Source organism: Schistocerca cancellata, chromosome 2 (assembly GCF_023864275.1).
Source record: "Schistocerca cancellata isolate TAMUIC-IGC-003103 chromosome 2, iqSchCanc2.1, whole genome shotgun sequence".
NCBI lineage: Eukaryota > Metazoa > Arthropoda > Insecta > Orthoptera > Acrididae > Schistocerca > Schistocerca cancellata.
This window is the reverse complement of record NC_064627.1, coordinates 676,182,992-676,203,547: the sequence shown is the minus strand read 5'-3', so window position 1 is coordinate 676,203,547 and position 20,556 is coordinate 676,182,992. Positions and strand designations below refer to the sequence as shown.

The following is a 20,556-nucleotide window of genomic DNA, read 5'->3' as shown; positions in this document are numbered from 1 at the left end:
CCAAAATGACATTATTTCATTAAGTGCAGAAAAACATATAGAAATATTAGCCATAAACATATGGGACACAAATATGTTCCAAAGCCTAAACATATTATATATACATCGTTCTCCTAGCAGTGATACGGGAATTTTCATCACAAAACTGAATCTTCTGGGAGGTAAATGGGCAGAATATAGAAACACTTGCAACTAAAACAAAGGGTCATACATATTATATTAAACAGTAACTAGAGAGCTCACTGGAGAGTGCTGTTTAAAAACTTGGGTAACCTGACAGTTCCATGTGAATACAATTTTCAAACAGTGAGATACATAAAGAAAAATATTGACCAGTACCCAACCAACAGTTGCTTTCACAAACATGGAACCACATCTGGTCACTATTTACACCTCCACAGGAAAAACAAAGTAAAAATCAAAAATAGTGTGCTACATAATGAAATAAAATTGTACAATAAGAACAGTGAGATGTCTGTAAAACTTAATAACATGAGGAAGTACAAAAAAAGAAATGGTATCTGTGTAGAGGGCTTCAAACTTATGTGTCAGTCCTAAGCTTCTTCACTTTCCTTGAATCTATTTTGGACTTACTTGCCTTATCATTATGCATTTTCTCAAAATTGTTAATGAGTATCCTGTTGGCACAGAGAGATACATATTCCAGTTTGCTTAACAATGTGTTGTGAAGCAAACACATACATTCAGCATTATCCACTGCTTTCACAACTTTTGACATGCATATCTTTTGAGAAATGGAAAGCTGTTTACCACATGACATAAATTGCTGAAGAAAGTCATTCACAAGTAGAGAGACTGTATGCCACACTATTCCAACTGTGATCACTACTGTCTCTGTAGGCAAAGTCAGTTTACCCCTGTCCAGTTCCTTCACAAAATTGTAAGAAGAATCTACCTCAACTTCTTTGTTCAGCTGCAACCATTCAGTACATTTGTCGCATTTAGATTTTTGAAGGGCTTTCCTAGCTGCATAACCTCCTATGTATGTCAAAATAGGTAACATGTTAGGTGGAACATCATCCATACCGAAGGTGATGTCCATAATATCAGAAAAAAAGCTAATGTCAATATTACAGTCTAGCTGTTGTTGGGCAGGAATTATGTGTTTCAAGTGCACATTATCATTTTGAGCTGCAAACAGTACATCATTTTTGAATCTTAATTTTCTTTCATTTTCTAAAACTTGGATGTAACTAATGTAGTAATTTGTCCCACTCAACTGTCGGTAAAGCGGCACTCTAAATCATCACTTTGAAATTTTCCTAGCAATATGTAGTCAATGTCATATGTCTCAAATAAGTATGGAATTATCTGCAGAAAAGAATCAGTTGTTAATATTAAAGACTGGAATGTCTGTGATGTTAAAGCATCACTTATTGGTACAGATACTCTCCAAACTTTTAGCCAATGACACAGATTATTTAGAAATGTCACCTGATTGTCTGTTGTCTTCCTGATGGCTTCTCTGTAAGGATCATTGAATCTTTGGGGTCAACAGAAACATCCGATCTCACGCGTCAGCTTTGACCCGTGACGTAAGGGTGTTGTGGTGTGTGACGTCATTACGGCGCGGAGTTTGGTTTGTGAGTGTGGCGTGTTTGTAGATGTTGCCTCGTTGACGTTACCTTAGTAGGAGTTTTAGGGCCTGTAATATATAGTTTACCTTTTTACTGTACTTTTTGTTTTAACGTCATCTATGAGGCTTTTATCAGTTTGCCATTAGATTGTTCAATCTTTATGGTCTATATGTTTTGTCGCTACTTGTTATGTCTAATGAATCAATATTGTTTTTTTCTTTTTTTTTTTATTTGTTTCTTTTTTTTATCCTTTGATTGACCTACACATTGATCTGTAGCGTAGTCCTGAATACGAGGTTAGGTTGGGAGTTTTTTTTTGGCCGGGGGGGGGGGGGGGGGGGGGGGGGGGTCAGGGGGGGGCACAGCCCCCCCCCCCCTGCCTGGCCTTGAGTACCACTTGTTTATTATTATCTTTGTTTGCTATCAATGTTAGCAGATTGTTCTTGTGAAACCTTTGTGTGTGTTGTTTTTCTATGTGTTTTCGTCTTTGTGATACGTATGCAACGTTTTTATATCCGCCATATTGGAATTGTCGTTTCCGCTATATTTGTGACATCATGGGTCAAAGCCGACGGGTTGGATCGGACACTTCCGTATTTCCAATCTTTGTCCTTCAAATACACTTCTAACATTCACAATCTTCCACCAGTTCACAATCACCTGAAGGAAAGTCACTGTCTGATTTATGTGCTCAGTAACATTAGGCATATCCTTTGTTGCATGTTTCAAAGCTACTATGTTATTTTCACTGAAAATTTTCAAAGCTAATTTCACATTTTGTTTTTGAATAGACGATGGATACAGTACTCTAGCTGATAGTGTGTGGCCATATTTGACTAAAGAGTTTCTTTCTTTCTCATATACCAGCTCCAAATGCTTGTACTGTGCTGTCAATATTACTGAATGATCAGTCATGTCAGGAAACTGTAACACTTTATTAACACTTCTCTTTGTCTGCCAATTGTTTCTGATACATTTCAGAATGTGTACAGTGTCAAACATAAAAAAAAAGTTTCCTGGAAGGATCTAGAGGGTGTTCAATACTGGGTTGGAGAATTCTACTGGGGGGGGGGGGGGGGGGGACACAGTTCATATGCCTTCCTGTTTACACTGTTGTTATCTGCTATCAGACTGACAACTTTGAAGCCCACTCTTTCCACCATGCACAGAACATTACTGATCAAACATTTCAGCTCTTCACTGGTCATATTAGCTACTGGTATAATTGCTACAACATCAACATATTTAGACAAAAGGGAAGAGACCATAAAAACCTGCGCTGTTTTGGCACACATCTCAGGATGAAAAAAGCTACTCCCATGTATTGAGCCAGATTTAAATGAAAGTTGTGGTTGCACATAAATCTCATCTAACAACAGAGACACTAACAACTCATGTTTTTCTAAATATTTCACCCTTTTTTCTAAATAATGACTCGTTTGAACTGATGAAGTGACTAGCTGGTAATTACAAATTAGTTTCTGCAGGGTTCATGGGTGGGGTAAAAACATTAAATCACATTTCCTCAAGGCATTGTATGCACTGACAGAATGTACATACAAGCAGCATGCCACTATCATGGTGTTGTTGCCATAGTGTCTGTTGTTTTTTTGAGATTTGTGATACATGGAGTTGTTCTACAATAAATTTCAGTTGTGCATTTTCATCATAATTTGGGATAGTGTGCAAGCAATTACAGCACAGTTTATTTTATCTGTAACACTAGGCAAAATTTCCCCTTTCTCAACCATTGACATTACATTTTCTAAAACGTTTATGGAAGTTAATTTCTTCACATCATTGATTGGATGCATTAATTGCAAAATGAATTCCTTCACTAACATTTACTCTAAAGCTCAAATCACTATTAACAGTGATGAATGCAGTAACACAAGGTATTCCCCTGTCTAACCCCAAAAGACAGATATGCAATTTTTCATCATCTCTAATCACAGACCACTTGTTGCTGCAAATTTTCTGGCCTTCTAGAAACACAGAAATATCACTGAGACATGAAAGTGAATTTTGTTGGAGGTGTAAGTTGTTTGACTCAATACTGTCTTAATAGCTTTTTTAAGATGATCATCTTCCACATCAGCAAGACGTCTCACTTTGTAGTTGATTTAGAACAGTATGAGGGAGTGTTGGGAAAAATAGTTGGCACAGCATTTTCGGTGAGTTTTGGGATTATTCTGAGAAATTCTTTCAGTTGTCCTCTGTCCATAATTATGTCCACTCGAATTACACATGATTCATCGAAGTGTTTTACCCAAATATTTGGCCGTTTTAGTTGGTTAAGTCTGTTGGGATATTTCGAAGCCACAGTGCACCGTCGACTCTCGTCAGATGGCAAAGAAATGTAGTCGTTCTCTCTGTTTCGGAATCATAATTCGACCGACAGCCGAACACACTACATCGACGTGGCATTTCAAGAGTTCCAGATCTAGAAATAAAATGAAATCGTATTTCAATACGTTACCTCGAAGTTACAGTGAGGTGTAAGATCTCAAAATCACGTCAGGATAAACACACACAGACGGTTAGAATCTTCTAAAGTAGTAAACGAAGATGCATTTGAGGTTAACATACCTTGCTTACAATTATCAATGTTTCGCACACACACCGTAAACATAACAAATTGTGGATGCATTCACATATACACACGTATTCTGTTGATGCACTTAGTTAAACTCCACTTTTGTAGTACGAAAAACAACGCAGCAAATAGCAATGCTCTTTCACACACGTTGCTTCCACTAGCAAATCAAGACGCCGAGTGTGACGTCACGTTCACGCACCGGGGCCTGTCTTTCTCGTTGGCCTCGATACCGATGTCACATATCACCATCCTGTGCACAGTCCCTATCCCAAATGGGATGGATACGGCTGCCATAGCCGCAACATTCAGCACCGACGGGATGCTCAAGATTCGCATCCCCCTCTCCACCTGTACTGCAACGACGACATCTTCTGTGTCAGTCCAGTTCACAAGTGCAGGTGGACCAGTCCAACCCCCCCCCCCCCCCCCCCCCCCGGATGGCGGACTATACGAGCACTACTCCACTCTGCACAGACAGTATGGACTCTTAGCACACGGTGCTATCAACCAGCGAGCATACCTCAACACCACTACACAGGAAGACACCCACGTCCTTCCCCCCAGTGCTCCGCACTGCGAGGGGGGGAGGAGGGGGGGGCTCTCTGGCAACAGTCGACCGCCAGTGACTTCACCGGCGAAGTGCAGAGTAAATGGTCTTTGGCGACTCGAGATTCTTTGGAGGTTCCATCTACTACTTGACTGAGGGATACGTGTGTCGTGAATTTCTGCATTGTTTTTCTTGTGTTTTCTGTAATTATATGAACCTTAATAAAAGTGTCTTATCATAATAAGTTGGAGTTTTCTGTGCGTGGTCTGTCGCTATAGCCAAGAAACCCACAAATACTTCAGAAAACTTAGATAACTGGTTTGATTTAAATGGATTAAAATTAAACATGGAAAAGACTCAGTTAATGCAATTTAAAACAAAACAAGCAAAATCAACTGATATTCAGGTCAGTCACAGAAACCAGGATTTGCAGGAAGCTAGCTGTATGAAATTCCTAGGAATGCAACTAGATAAAAATATATCATGGGGGGGGGGGGGGGGGAGGGCACACATACAGTACCTTGCAAATAAATTAAATAGCCTACCATATGCAATGAGAATATTGTACAATGCTACCAGCATGGGCATAAGAAAATTAGTATATTACAGCTACTTTGAGTCAGTAATAAGGTATGGAATTGTATTTTGGGGTAACTCAAACTATATGTGTCAAATACTAGAACTTCAGAAAACTATCACTAGAAATATGCACAATGCAGGGCGAAGAAAATCATGTCGCCCACTGCTAAAAAATCTGAGTATACTAAGTGTTCCCTCACTATACACATATGAGCTGATTATCTTTGTACACAGTAACCCTGATTTATTTGTGGCAAATCATTTTCAACATGATTGCAACACCAGGAAACAAAATAATTTTATGCTGCCCACCCACTGTTTAAAACTTTATAATCAAACTCCACTTTATATGGGTATGAAAATTTATAACAAAGTGAAAGGAAGAGAATTGCTCAGCATAAATTTAGAAATACTGAAAAAATCCTTATATGATAAACTAGTGCAGAAATATTACTATTCAGTAGAAGAATTCATAAATGAAAACCTGAAATGAAGAAAAATTATTAATTGCTTAATTAAGTAATTATCCAGAACTGTATATTATATTACTTGTATTGTAAGGAAAATTGTAAACAAGTTTTTGTGTTTTGAAGAATCTCTTGCACTTTTAAGTCAATGGCTTGAAATTGTATGTTATGAGACACTGTTCTATACTGTAACTAACATGCCTCACATACTAACATGCCTACATACGATGCATCAGTTCTGTACCTTTCCATTTCTGACCGCCTTGTAAGGAAAATTGTAAACAAGTTTTTGTGTTTTTGAAGAATCTCTTGCATTTTAAGTCAATGGCTTGAAATTGTATGTTATGAGACTCTATTCTATTCTGTAACTAACATGCCTCACACACTAACATGCCTACATACGATGCATCAGTTCTGTACCTTTCCATTCCTGACCGCCTTGCTGTTTAGGTACTGGTAGAAACAGAAAATCATTATGCAAAAGAGAGAGAGAGGGAGAGAGAACTGTCCATCCAATGGTATGAAAAGAACTGCATTACTTTCAGTGAATTTTCATCAGACCTTTCTTATTACTTCAACATCTCATGCCCAGAAATAACACTGCCAGTAAACAACTATGAAAAATAAAAATAAATAACTAGATAAATCCAGAGGTGAATAGAGGTAGAATTTAACAACTACCAGTATCATTATTATTAAAAAGATCTACTACTATAAACTAGAAGTGAATACGTAGTCACGATGTTAAGAAACTCAAGTAACAGTGGCATAGCTGTTTGGAAAGTTATAAATACCAGTACCTTTAGGAATTGCAAGGACAAATTAGTCAGTTATCTTACCAGCTACTATAAAGTATCATCAACTGCCAATATCAAATCAAAATATGATTCTCTCTCTCTCTCTCTCTTTCCTTTCCTTTTCTCAGTACATTTCTTCTGTAGGAAAATCCATCCATGACTACTTCAATCATCTCCAGTACATATATAAAGGAATTTCAGTTAAACAAAGCATATACTAGTCATCAACTAACAGCAAGGATGGAAAATACATAGTAAAGTCAATAAAAAAATTGAAAATCTGCAGGCTATGATAGGTTGGCTACCAGCACTTTAAAAAGATGCATAGATAACATGTCTGATGTCATGGCCACAGTTGTAAATGATTTAACTGCATCAGCTAGCTTCCCAAACAGTCCAAAAATACAAGAAGTAATGCCAGCTTACCAGAAAAGTGATGAATCTAAAACTGAAAGCTTTTGACCCATCTCAATCTTACTAGCATTTTCTATGAGAACTGAGAAAGATATTTACACTAACGATATTCCTGGATAAACACAACCTAATATTTGAAAATCAGATTGGCTTTATGAAAAAACATGTCAACTTCAGTATCGACAGCACAGTTAATAGATGAAATAATAACTGCCATAGAGAACAAGGCACATATTACTGGAGTGTTTGCTAATCTTGAAAACAGTTTTGGCTGTGTCAACATCACCATATTACTTGACAAGCTGTAGAACTTGGGTATTAGAGAAACTGCGGATGAATTAATAACACTGTATATGAGCAATAGGACACAACTTCGGTTGCTTAAACAGTGGGTCATTCAAATCCAAAATTACTGATATCAAATACGGAGTGCCTCAAAGTTCCATGTTGGGACTCTTTCTTTTCTTAATTTATGTTAATGATATAAAGTATGGTTCTAACTCTAAAAAAATATTGTATACAGACAATACATCACTTATTTGCAAACAAAAAGCCTACAACTGTGTGGCAGTGGTATGCAACAATGTTATCAATGAAATGGTCCAGTACAAATGTAAGTGCTTCAAGACTGCAGTAATGGAATCCAGCATCAGGGACCAGATAGCATTTGATATGAAATTATCAACACTTTAAGAAAGGAGAAACAGACAAAATTCTTGGGATTCACAATCCAAGACATCCTAAACTGGGACATGCAAATGGATTCCTTAGCTTGTAAGCTGTCTAAAAACATATCTGCCATAAAAATTATTAGCAAATATTGGAAAGATATATTTGTGCTAGAAACTACATATTATTTATTGTTCTCATCAAATTTCAGCTATGTGGCTGAAATATGGAGTGCAACAACACAAACCAATATAAAAACATTGCTAACACAACAGGAAAAAGCTGTCAGAAATATTTATGGTGCTAAAACCAGAACCATGTCAGAACCTGTTTCCAAAAATTACAAGAATGTGTAATAAAGGTAATATTGCTTGTGAAAACAAAAAATCAAAACTTAAACTGTGACCTACACTACCATACCATAAGACAAAAATTAAGATACCACTTAAATAGCCATAGAACAATGTCACACACATCCCTTCCTATTACCAAATTAAAAGCCCAACTAAATGAATTTTAATTGAAAATCTATTTCATTCCCCAAATTAGTTCTTTGCCTTTATGAAACACACTTTGTAAGTACATCAGGCTTATAGTTTTATGTTATTCACAAGCAATGAAATGATAATAAAAAATTCTGTAATGCTGTTTCTTACACTGGGTGAGTCAGTGTTACCTCCTTTTTGATTGAGAAGGATATGTTTTGCTGAAGTAATGAGAAAGATGTTGGAGGAAGAACCTGAGATTATGATTTTAATGTCAGATGATGCTTATTTTTCCTAAATGGCTGTTTTAATTAACACCTCACCAACTGCACCAGCATTGTGACAGAGTTACAGTGTGTGCTGGATTACAGGAATCTGGTTTCATGGCACCTTATTTCCTTGGAGAAAATGGGAGAGCTGTCATCGTGAGCTCCAAACATTATTTGACCATGTTGTGCAATTTTCTTGTCTCAGAACTTTGCCACTAAGGCATAAATCATTGAAATATTTGGTTTAAGCAAGTTGACTGGCTGCCTTGCTCTTCTGATCTTAGTCCATGTGACTCCTTCTTGTGGGGTTTTCTTGAGAAAACCATATGCTGTTTTTCAATTAAATGATGCCCTGACCGAGAGATTCATGCTGTACCCCATAACATGTTGGAGAGAGTGATGACAAACTTCATGCAGAGGGTTGACAAGTGCTCCAAAAAAGAGGGTCAAGTGCTTAAAGGACTTTATATTATCATAAATGATTAATTTCTGTCAAAATTAACATATAAGATGTAAAATGCTATTCACTATGGATTTTATGAAGTACAGTAAGTCACTAAATCTTAAAATGTTGCTGTGTACTATAAATTCAATAATCATCAGATAACACTGACTCGCTCAACATATTGATAAATGTAAAATTTATTAAAATTAAAAATTTATTGTTAAACACAAAACTTTACTTTATGATTTGCACACTGGTGTATAAGAAGAATAATGTGTAGGATGTCCTGAAACAGTATAATTTCTAGGGATTTTATCTGTTTATTTGATGTCGAATAAATATTATTACTATTATTATATCAACACAAACATGGACTGGCATGAGGTACATTATAAGAAAAGAACTGCTCAGCATTGCAGTAAGCAAATCTCATCCATTAGTGCAGGGCAACAAATAAACAATATGTACAAAATGACTCATATGCACCTGTACAACCACAAATCCCATTAAAACTGTACTTCAGAAATCTGCAGAGAACGAAAGACCAGTCCCTCAAGCATCTGCCATATCATCAGTCAGAAATTAAAGTTCCAGATACAAAAAAGTGTGATAATACGCACTGGTGATAAGCAAGTAGTAGTACATGGAGAGATGATTTCCATTTTGGAAAAGCGAATGGAAAAAAAATTTCAAGTTGCAGCAACTTTCAAGAACAGACATTACAAGCTTAGAGTGTAAACAACAGTTTCAAGATTGGTGGATACATCTATAGGACACGCTAATGGACACTACTACATGGCTGAAGAATACTGTAATAAGGCATTTTCTTATTCCAGGTATCAACCAATTCTACTATAAAATGGAGTCTGAAATTAAAAAATAAGGGCCAAATATTATTATATAGAAAGAATTTTAGTGTAGTCAGTAATATCCCTTAAATTACAGCAACTATCATACAGTGATTATCCCTGCAGTAGCTAAACATCGTACAACAGTCTGCGTGAATGTATTTTTTCCTTTCCTTTTCGCGCGTTTGGACCTAGAAATCACATAACCCGAGTACCTTCCAGTTATTAGCAGTACTGTGTTACTCATTTATTCTAGACATGTGACGGTTGTGTGCTGTCTACAATTCTGCAAGACACACTGATTGCCCATAGTAATACCTCATTCTCTAATATAGTAATACCTCATTCTCTACTGCATGCTGTAGGTATCAACCTATAGTAACTCGTGCTGCTATAAACCCAGACAAGTGCACTAGACAAAGATATTTTCTGCATCTGTTGTCTCATCAGCTTGTTTCAGGACATGTGGAAGTCTCAGTTGCCATTAAAATTTAAACATAGTTAATTATATATTTACAATAACTTTTTGGTTTTTATTTATAAATCTATGTTTATCTCCATTTGGACTGACAGTCTGGAGCAACTACTAATGATAGGAATCATGGCATGACTACTGCAGGGTTAAGAACTAATGTGGACCTTTTATACTTGTTTGTACAAGTAAAATCAGATGTTTTATGTATCTGCAAGCACTTGTTGACTCAACATGGTGACTTAATACAGATCTGTTGAATATTCGGATATGCCAAATGCAAAGTATCGAATAACAACAACCCACAGTGATATGTCTATGCATAGCAAAATCAATCTTGCTGTACAGGAAATTGAATTTAAAAAACTCTTGTACGGAAAAGGATACTATACTGCTTGCATTGGTGTTAACAAATATTGATCTCATAGTTATCTCTGTGTACCATTCACCAGAATATAACTTTGAAAAATATTGCACAGATAGAGAACTGTTTATCTTAGTTTATATGCCTTAAGCTAAAAATTGCATTATGTGGTGAGTTCAACATACATATAGGAGGTGGGAGTAGTAAAGAGAGGGCACAAGAATTATTAAAGAAGGATTGAAATCAAACACTGGAAACTCCAGGTTGGAATAACAACAATATAAGAAATAGATATGGTCGTTACTCGCCATAAAGATGACTCATTGAGTCGCAGACAGGCACAATGAGAATACTGATACATATGAAGCTATTGGCCAAGCCTTCCTCAGCACCTTCACATGTGCAAACACATCTCACACACACTTGGCTTCCACCACTGGCAGCTGTTATCAGAGTTGCTGATGACGTTGGCTGAGTGTGCATGAGGTGTGCTTGCATGTGTGAAGGTACGTATGTTTTCTTTGCTGAGGAAGGCTTTGGCTTATAGCTGCAGATGTATGTCTTTTCATTGTGCCTGCCTCCAACTCAATGGTTCATCTTCACGGAGAGTAACAATCTTTCCTATTCCTTTGATTATTGTTAAAGAAGAGTTGAGATTGTTTATTTCCTACACAATTGTTTTTCCACTTATATACAGATTTGCACCTGAATATGCAGCTGTAAGTGCTATGAAAATGGTAGTACCTAGGAACAAAAGAATTTTAAGCCGAAGCAGTTTTATTTCTCAATGTAATCTATTGTGGCTTTGGTTGCCCAGACCATAAAAGATTTTTCATAAAAAAGACTAAATGACCTGAAAGCAGCATTGTCTGGTGTAACTTGGCAGTAAAAAATTGCAGAAATGAGGGCCAACGGTCACTTAAAAGACAAGAACTAAATTTTGTGACATATTCCCAATACTCCCCAAGGAGAATCCCACAGGCAAATCACAAGGCATAGAAAAACCTATTAAATGGAAGATATGCCTAGTAGATAAATTAAAATGTATTTTCATAACGTTCAGAGACCATATGAAGGGATATACACGAACTTATACCGATGTACTAATTCAGGAAAGCTGTCACTGAAAGCGTCAACAATAGGCCAGGAAAAGACTGAAAGTAAATCACCAACCAACACCACACACACACACATAGGTGGGAAAAAGGAAATTACATAAATCATGCAAACATCAGGAAATCAAGCACACTAATTTTAAAGAAGTAAAAACCTTACCTCTTCCTACATCTACATCTAAATTCTTCAAACCGATGAGATATGCATGGCAGAGGGTACCTGCCATTGTACCAGTTATTAGAGTGTCTTCTCGTCCCATTCACGTATGGAGCGCAGGAAGAATGATTGTTTGGCTGTCTCTTTGCATGCTGTAAATATTCTAATCTTATTTTCATGATACCTATGTGAGTGATATGTAGGGGGTTGTAGTGTATTCCTAAAGTCAACATTTGCAGCTGGTTCCAGAAACTTTGCTAATTGACTTTCTCAAAATAGTTTACTTCTACCTTCAAGAGTCTGCCAGTTCAGTTCTTTCAGCATCTCTTTAACACTCTCCCACAGGTCAAACAAACTTGTGACCATTCATGTTGCACTCTGCTGTATATGTTCAATATCCCCCTTTAGTCCTATTTGGTAAGGGTCCCATACACTTGAGCAATATTCAAGAACTGGTCACATAGGTGATTTGCAAGAAATCTCTTTTGTAGACTGATTGCACTTCCCCCGGTCTTCTACCAATAAACTGAAGTCTACCACCCAGCTTACCCATAACTGAGCCAACGTGATCATTTCATTTCATATCCCTACAAAATGTTACAACCAGGCATTTGTATGAGTTGGCCAATTCCAACTGTGACTCACTGATATTATGGTCATACGTCACTACACTTTTTCTTTTTGTGAACTGTACAATTTTACATTTTTGAACATTTAAAGCACGCTGCCAATCTTTGCACCACTTTTAAATCTTACTAAGATCTGACTGAATATTCATGCAGCTCCCTGACAGTACTTCCTACGAGACAACTGTATCATCTGCATGAAGTCTAAAGTTACTATTAATATTGTCCATAAGGCCATTAATATACAACATGACCAGTAAAGGTCCCAACACACTTCCCTTGGGCACACCTTAAGTTATTTCTACATCTGACAATGAATTTCCATCCAAGATAAAATGCTGTGTCCTCCCTACCAAAAAGTCCTCAATCCAGCCACAAATTTCTCTTGATACCCCAAACGTTTGTACTTTTGATAATAAGTGTAGGTGTAGTACTGAGTCAAATGCTTTTCGGAAGTCAAGAAATACTGCATCTACCTGACTTCCAAACAAAGCTTTAAGTATGTAATGTGAGAAAAGTGCAAGTCGGGTTTCACACGATAGATATTTTTGGAGTCCATGCTGGTTAGCTCCATGCTGGAGGTCATTCAGTTCCTTGTTGCAATAATGAAAATACTAGGATAGAAACAACAAAGGAACACAAGGAAAGGTAACCACATGTCCGTAACTGGTTGATGTGCGGTACACAGATGTATGAACAGAAAATATATATGATCGTTAGCTTTTGATTTACCTCATTTTCTAAACTGCTCAAAAGAAGTTTTGCACCATCCTCATGATGCACACAGTTTGTTATTTTTTGACTGGAAACCTTTCAATCAACGAGTATTTCTTTGATCACAGATCTCCAATGGGAGTGCTCAAACTGTTACCTGCTGTAAATCCATAGTGATGCCTATTGTATCACACACCCAATACTCTCAGCTGGATTTTCAGCTGGAGTCCATGGGCAAAGAATAAATAAATAAATAAATAAATAAATGAGAGTTCTCCCTCCTGCATTCACATGAGTCCTACAACCCATTGTTCATCTATTACAGCAATGTACATAAAGTGATCAAACAAGACAACTTAGAAGGAAGAAAGCAAAGGTTTGCAGCCTGCACTTTGTAGACAGTACCTTTAAAACTGAATAAATCAGGTACTTCTTGTACACAAACTCAATCTTCAAACTATGTAAGAATAGTTTTATTTATTTTTAAGATATATGACACATTTTCCATAGATTTTTTTCAATATGTAAATAGGGTAAGAATATACTGGCACTAAACTTGAGATAGAAAAAAAATATTGTAAATCCCAGAATTATATTCCACAAAACACATACAAACATGGAAGAATCACTGCCAATTAAAATCTATCATTCAGTATAGCTCTGAATCATCATTATAATATATTACATATTCTGGATAAAACTCGTTATCAGAATACTTGACATAAACTTTGTCCTTGTTCCCAACAGTTGTATCACAACCTTTGGTGGGTATCTTAGTAGAGTATGAACCCTGGCATTTATTTGATACCAGTACACTTGCAACTATCATAGCTCTCGCACAGCCAGCATTGCTATTACAATGTCTATTAGCGTACTTAGGATCTGGACTGAAGCTAACACCTCTGCCAAATTTTGTTCGTACAGAAAACCTCCAATCAAAGTTCACACTAATGATGGATTGTACATTGTCTTCTGCTGTTGCATGATACAATGTTACTTCTGACACGTGGCCATATCGTTTCCTGTACTCTGCCTTTTTTAGCTGGTAGCAGCTCCACAAATAAGGATTCTTAACTTTCACAACAGATGTGATATCCAAATCATATGGCATCGTATCTATTATGTCTAAATCTTCATAATCACTGAGTTCCTCTTCTACAACTTCAGCAGACCGCCGCACTCTCCAGTATTTAGGAATATGTCTCCTTGCCAATTCTTTCATCGTTGACAATTCTGCAAACTAAACAAATCAGTGTAAGCTCTCAATTCAAAAAGTAAGCACAAATTAGAACAGACAAAATTTTAGATAGTTTATAACATGAACTATAACTTTCTTGTAACAGGATTCAGTTTGCATGAGTCAACCCACACACAGGACCCACAGAGTAATTTTTTATCACACAGTGTTGAGCTTGGTTTTAAGTTTCAAACTACTGAGTTTTTACAACTTCTAACGATGTCTCCAGCACTGGGCATGAAATATTAGGCACAGAAAGATGCCTTGGACCACGGTGTAATGTTCACAAAACAAAAATTACCAAAGAGTAATTTCAGATCCAGAAATTACAAGTGACCCAGTAGTCAAATGTAACAAAACTTCCTGGCAGATTAGAAGTTCGTTGGATTAGGAGTTGAACCTGGTCATTTCCCTTTTGTGCAAACTGGTTCACCAATTGAGGCACCTGAGCACATTTCACACCCCAGAGCAAAGAACCCTCCTGCACATTCCAAAACCATCAACTTAGCTTTAGGAAAAATAATTCGAGTAATAACTTTTTTTACACTGTCTTTGATGTTATCTAGAAAGAAATGTGCTTACTGATGACGACAAACCTATAAAAACAAAAAGTGAGGTAATATTTTCATTTTGTGTAATAACTGGCTGCTCATCTTAAAATGTTGACAAATGGAAATAATACACACAGACAACAGGAAAAAAATTTGCTGCTTGATGGTATATCTATGGACTATGTCACAGAGATTAGGTGTAATATTATAAGCCAATGTGAAACAGAATTACACGTGAAACCAAATGTAGAGAGGGTGAATATAAAAATGGTTGGTTGATGGAAAGTGTGGTACATGTGTAAAGAGACTTTCACACAAACTATTCTTGAATATAACTGAAAAACTTTGGAATCTTCATCAATAAAAGGATATGTAATGTTAAGATTGTAAACAATCAATTTGCTCCACATGGAAGTACTGTGAGGGTATTCATAGAAGTTAACTGATAACAGCTGAATGAAATGCATAGTTCTCAAAAAAATTTGTTTTTTTTATTATTGTTTTTGGGTGGGGGAAGAGTCAGGTTAAATTATAGCAACCACGAACCAAATACTGACTGATGATTTTAAAGTTTGGAAAAAAGATATCATTTGACTAAGGAATTTAAAGAACAGATAATGATAGTCAAGGCAGAACTCAATATGAAGAAACCACTGGGCAATAATAACAAATGGAGATGACCTACACAACTACTTTTAAAATATTCTGCCAAAGAGAAGCGAGTGTGAACACCCTCATGAAAAAGTATCTGTCATTATGTTTCTGAAACATACCTCAAGAGCACTGCATATTCTGGAAGAAAATAAGGTAAAGTAAATAATATAGTACTCTGAAGGGAACGATAGGATAAGAAGTTAGCAGTAATCAAAATACATGAATCAAGTATTTCCATTTACAATCATATTAATAAATATTATAATAAACCACAGTCATAGCAATTATGATATAAACATACTGAAACAAACAAAAAATTGTAGTGACAATGACAGTTTCTGAATCTGATTGTAATAGCGAGACACATATCCCCTATGTCACTTTATATGGTCTAACCATGGAATATTTATGCAACCACTGTTTCTTTGATTGTGGAAGTTGAAATTATATGCACTTCTCTTCACCTGAATCATACATTCTGTTAATAAGCCATTTGTTTGAAACTGCAATGAGTATTGTGCAGGCTACAATGCATCTGTTTTTAAAACAGCTCACATCTGCCACATACCAGATATAGTGCATTGCTGGATGGTTGCTCCTACATTTGTATAAACTAGCCACTGTGAATGAAAGCACTTAGAAATTAATTTTCAGTTTTTACCTAATATAAAGCTCTCAGTTTGTCTGAAAAGGGAAGTTTACTACCATGTGTATTACCAGTCTTAATTTATAATTATGGGCCACAACTTTTAATGTGAAAAATATATATACTGATGCTTCCTTGGAGAACTAATAGCAAGAAGAATGTTGGGAATTACTTGCAGAGATAGGAAAGCAAGCAAACGGATCAAGCAACACACTGAAACAGAGGACCTATGGCTGTAATTAAAATGAAATAAGAGGTGGTCAGTACATGTACGCAAGTGTACAGATGCACAGCAGTTTAAATTCTATGCTGGAGTACAACAGAGAAGAGCTTAATGGAAAGTGAGTAGATGGCATTAAAAAACATGCAAGAGAGATGTCAATGTACACAGCCAAAGACTGTAATGCACGGAAAATTCTGAGGGCACCTTTATCCAGCAGTCGATATCAAATAACTAAGCTGCTACTGATGAGGACTTCTGGGCCAGTTCTCAAATACAAAACTGTAGATCAACATCACTGTGGTTGTTCTTACTCTAGAGGCAACTGATTCAAATCCTGTTGATAGATAAAACGTTTCACTATTTTACTAAATTGTATGCCAATATCCTGGGCAAATCACCAACCTCTTCAAACTGTTTTCTCTAGCAAGACCATGAGACACGTTGATGATGATCCATCTACTAGATACAAACATCAAGCTTGGCTGCACACTTGTGCTATTTAAGATGAGCAACCACCTCATTAATTTAAATAGCAAATACCCTACAGACATGTATGAAAATGTGTCGTAGCATTCAATTCTGACCTAATGAGTGAGCAAATAGCCATATTTCCATGGAAACACAATGCATGCAAACTGCTGGTCATTCCAGCACTTAACAAAATTGACTCCTTCCACATCACTGAGAGTCCTCTTCTATCACAAAACTCTATGAGATACAGTGGTTGGATGGATGAATGAACAACTTACAAACTTACAATCATCTGCTCAAAATTTTGTAACAGACAGATGTTTTTAAAACTGTATCATGCATTTTTTATATTTATTTATATATTTGTCCATATATATCTCTTTTTCAGTACATACATAGTACACAGGATATTGGACAGATAATCTTTTTAGCTATTGGTTTTTCAAATGTCAAACATACATTATTTAAATTTCTATGACAAATTGGAACTATACAGTTAATAATTACAAATTTCTGAAATACTGTATATTTATAACATATTTCTACAATTAACGATACAAATTAGATTTGTCTTTGCATAAGATACTGTGAGATTGAATAGTAGCAGTTTTTCAGAAGGTAGGATGACACAGACTTTTTAAAGCTTTGTAGTTCAAGAAGAGATTTTATATGTCTTGGTAATCTGTTGCAAAGTTTCGTTCCTGCATGATATACACCTTTTTGGCATAATGTGGTGCTACAATGATTAACATGTATGTCACTGTCTGACCTGTTACTGTAATCATGGGCACTTTTGTTTTGAGGAAGAAGGTTTTCTTTTCTCAGTATGCTTTTTTTTTTTACTTGTGTGACTACTTCCAGTGTATAAATGCAGGGAAGGGGTAGGATCTTTAGATCTTTAAAGAAATGTTTGCATGGTTTTCTGCTGCTCACTTGTTTCATTATTCTTATAATTGCCTTTTGTTTCCTGAAAACTGTTATGGCCTGGTGTACATTTCCCCAGAAAATAATACCGTAGTTCAGTATAGAATGGACACGAGCGAAGTATACAGCCCTAGCTGTTTCTGCACTAGTTTTTTTGCAGAGAATTGTTACTAGCCTACATAGCTTATTTTTGCTAGTTTTGAATTTAGGGCTGTGATGTGAGTGCTCCATTTAAGATTTTCCTGGATATGAATCCCAAGAAATTTAGTTTCCTGACAGCACTAATGTTTTGGTTATCTATACATATTACAGGTTGTACCAGATTTTTATTTTGATCAGTGTGGAAATTCATGAGTACCGTTTTTTGGGGATTAACTATTAGCCTGTTTCTGGCCAACTATTCAGACACTCCTTTTGTAATATCTTTTGGAGATGCAGTAAGATTTTCTTCTTTATTCCCGTCAATAAACTGGTGTCATCTGCAAACAGTACTGGTTCAGAATCCTTAGCATGTGATGGGAAATCATTAATGCAGACCAAAAAAAGAAAGGGACCTAAAATAGAATCCTGTGGAACACCATGACTTGTGATATGGTGTACTACAGAAAACTCCATTTTTTAGTTGAAATATAGGCTACAGTAGTTGTGCCTCTGATACAAAATCTTCAAGAAACTTACTCGAAATAGCAGATACATTAAATCTGTCAATGAAAAAAGAGATTTTATGAAATATGGACAGCTCAGTAATGACATTCTGTGTGACTTAACACTACAGGATATCAAGAGAACCACCAATAATGTGGCAGGCAATGGAAATGAAGCTGACACAGAGACAGATGAAGTGCAAGTGTGGGGGACGTTTCAGTAGTTGTCAAATCAGACACTGGAAGCAAAGCAGTGCAAGTGGAGGCTCCATATCTACCAGTGTAACTAGACATGGAAGGCAAAGCAGCACAAGAGTAAGCACGACGAATAAAAATGAAGCCCACTCGTTCCAGACATCCACCAGCTTGAGGACTCTTCATGGTGTTAGGTCAAAACAGTAGCCCCACATTTTTTCTTAAAAATAAGCGACAAATAAGACAAAAAACGAGCAGTCAGAAGTAAAGGTAAGCAAGTAAGTAAATCAGAATACTCAATTAAACTGGCAACACGGGAATTTGCAATCTGGAAATAAACCAGAAGTGACGACAACGTCCTAGACAAAGCAAAAAACTCCTCGTGGAAGCAAAACATGAAACGCCAGACATTAGTGTAAGGTACAAAAAATGTATTACTCTGCTTCTTTTACACGTGTATGTGCGGCAAGGATGGATAAGTACATAAAGATCTCGTTTCGTGTGTTACTGAACACCCCGTACTCCTCTTGCATTCTATAGACTGTACTGTGTGCCAATTGCAGAGTTGAGTTGCCATTACTCAGAAACAAACACCCACAGATAACTCTCAGTACAGATGAAGTCCGAAGCAAAAGAACCACATCAGTTAGATTCTCAACTTCCAACGTTAACACAGTGTTACCATTCTGGTCATTCCGCTTGACTTAGTTCCCTGTATATCTATCATCGCAAGACATGATTGTGGATATTCATGAAAATGGTATATGACACTGGAACAAGTTTTAATTACATAATAATGTACATTATTTAAAAGATGATACTCGTATGTGAAGCACTGCTTTCTTGTTACCGGTATATTAGCGACTTGTAGAATTCGGTATATTAGCGACTTGTAGAATTCGAAGTTCGGCGGAAGCAGCAGCTCACTATCAAATTTGTCAACCTTGTCCCACAACAATTAAAATGCATGCCGGTGCTACAAAAAAGCAGATGGCACAACTAAATACAAGGACCCATAGCGCCGCTACCCTTGAGTTTTCCAGTGGTAAAAACATTCAAGTCTTATATATTACGGATCACAGAAAAAGCTTTCGCTCAAGAGATAATTTAAACATCCACTCACAAGGGAAGCAAAGCGAAAATTGTTTTCCAACATGAGCAACATTCAGTAAATATTAAATGAAGGTAGTAAAAAAAACTTACCACTTCTCTCCAACACTTCCTTCGTTCTTGTAAAAGAACAGCCTACGTATGCTATAACATTGACGATTGAAAACTGCAGTACATCACCGAACAGGTATGCCAACATAGTTTCATAAGCAAAAGGAAAGCCACATCATGCGAAGCAGATAACCAACGCAATAAACACTTGGGTGTTATAAACGATAAATATGTCTTCACTGTATCGTAAGACTTATGGAAACAGAGATTTAAACGTATGATGTTCAGTTTCATATTACCTAAGTGTAAATATTCAAGAATTTTATTCTACATAGATTATTTTACAGTGATATTGGCTTCATCATACAGGATGTAGTATTACGTACATAATAATAAAATAAACTAATGTCAATACATTATTGTATATATTTTAAGCATGTTAGTGTACCAAATTACACCAAGGTACTTTCTGAAATTCATGGACGTTATCCGAATCAAAAGAAGCGAGACAAGTGCATGACATCCTGTTATCAAATCATCATAATCCAGCGATACCCGTGTCCAGAATTATTCTTTATTCGAACAAATGCATGACGATGGCGGGTGAAATGGTCTGTACTGAAATATTCAGTACATTTTTCGCCATTTTGTGTTGATAAATATCTGAAGTTCCATAACATCTATA

The 20,556-nt window shown here is 36.4% G+C and overlaps 1 protein-coding gene across 2 annotated transcripts; it reads right to left on the bottom strand.

Annotated features, from left to right (window-relative positions):
• Positions 1–13,646: 13,646 nt before the first annotated feature.
• LOC126162404 (protein mono-ADP-ribosyltransferase TIPARP-like) lies at positions 13,647–20,151 on the bottom strand. Of its 2 annotated transcripts, none has more exons than XM_049918899.1 (2): positions 19,149–19,353; positions 13,647–14,405 (listed from the first exon to the last, which is right to left on the bottom strand). In XM_049918899.1, the coding sequence occupies exon 2, from the start codon at positions 14,385–14,387 to the stop codon at positions 13,815–13,817; it is 573 nt and encodes a 190-aa protein (XP_049774856.1). In that variant the 5' UTR covers positions 14,388–14,405; positions 19,149–19,353; the 3' UTR covers positions 13,647–13,814. The 2 variants fall into 2 exon arrangements, with proteins under 2 accessions (XP_049774856.1, XP_049774855.1); XM_049918898.1 differs by lacking the exon at positions 19,149–19,353 and adding an exon at positions 19,914–20,151 and having other exon boundaries at positions 13,648–14,405.
• Positions 20,152–20,556: the final 405 nt, after the last annotated feature.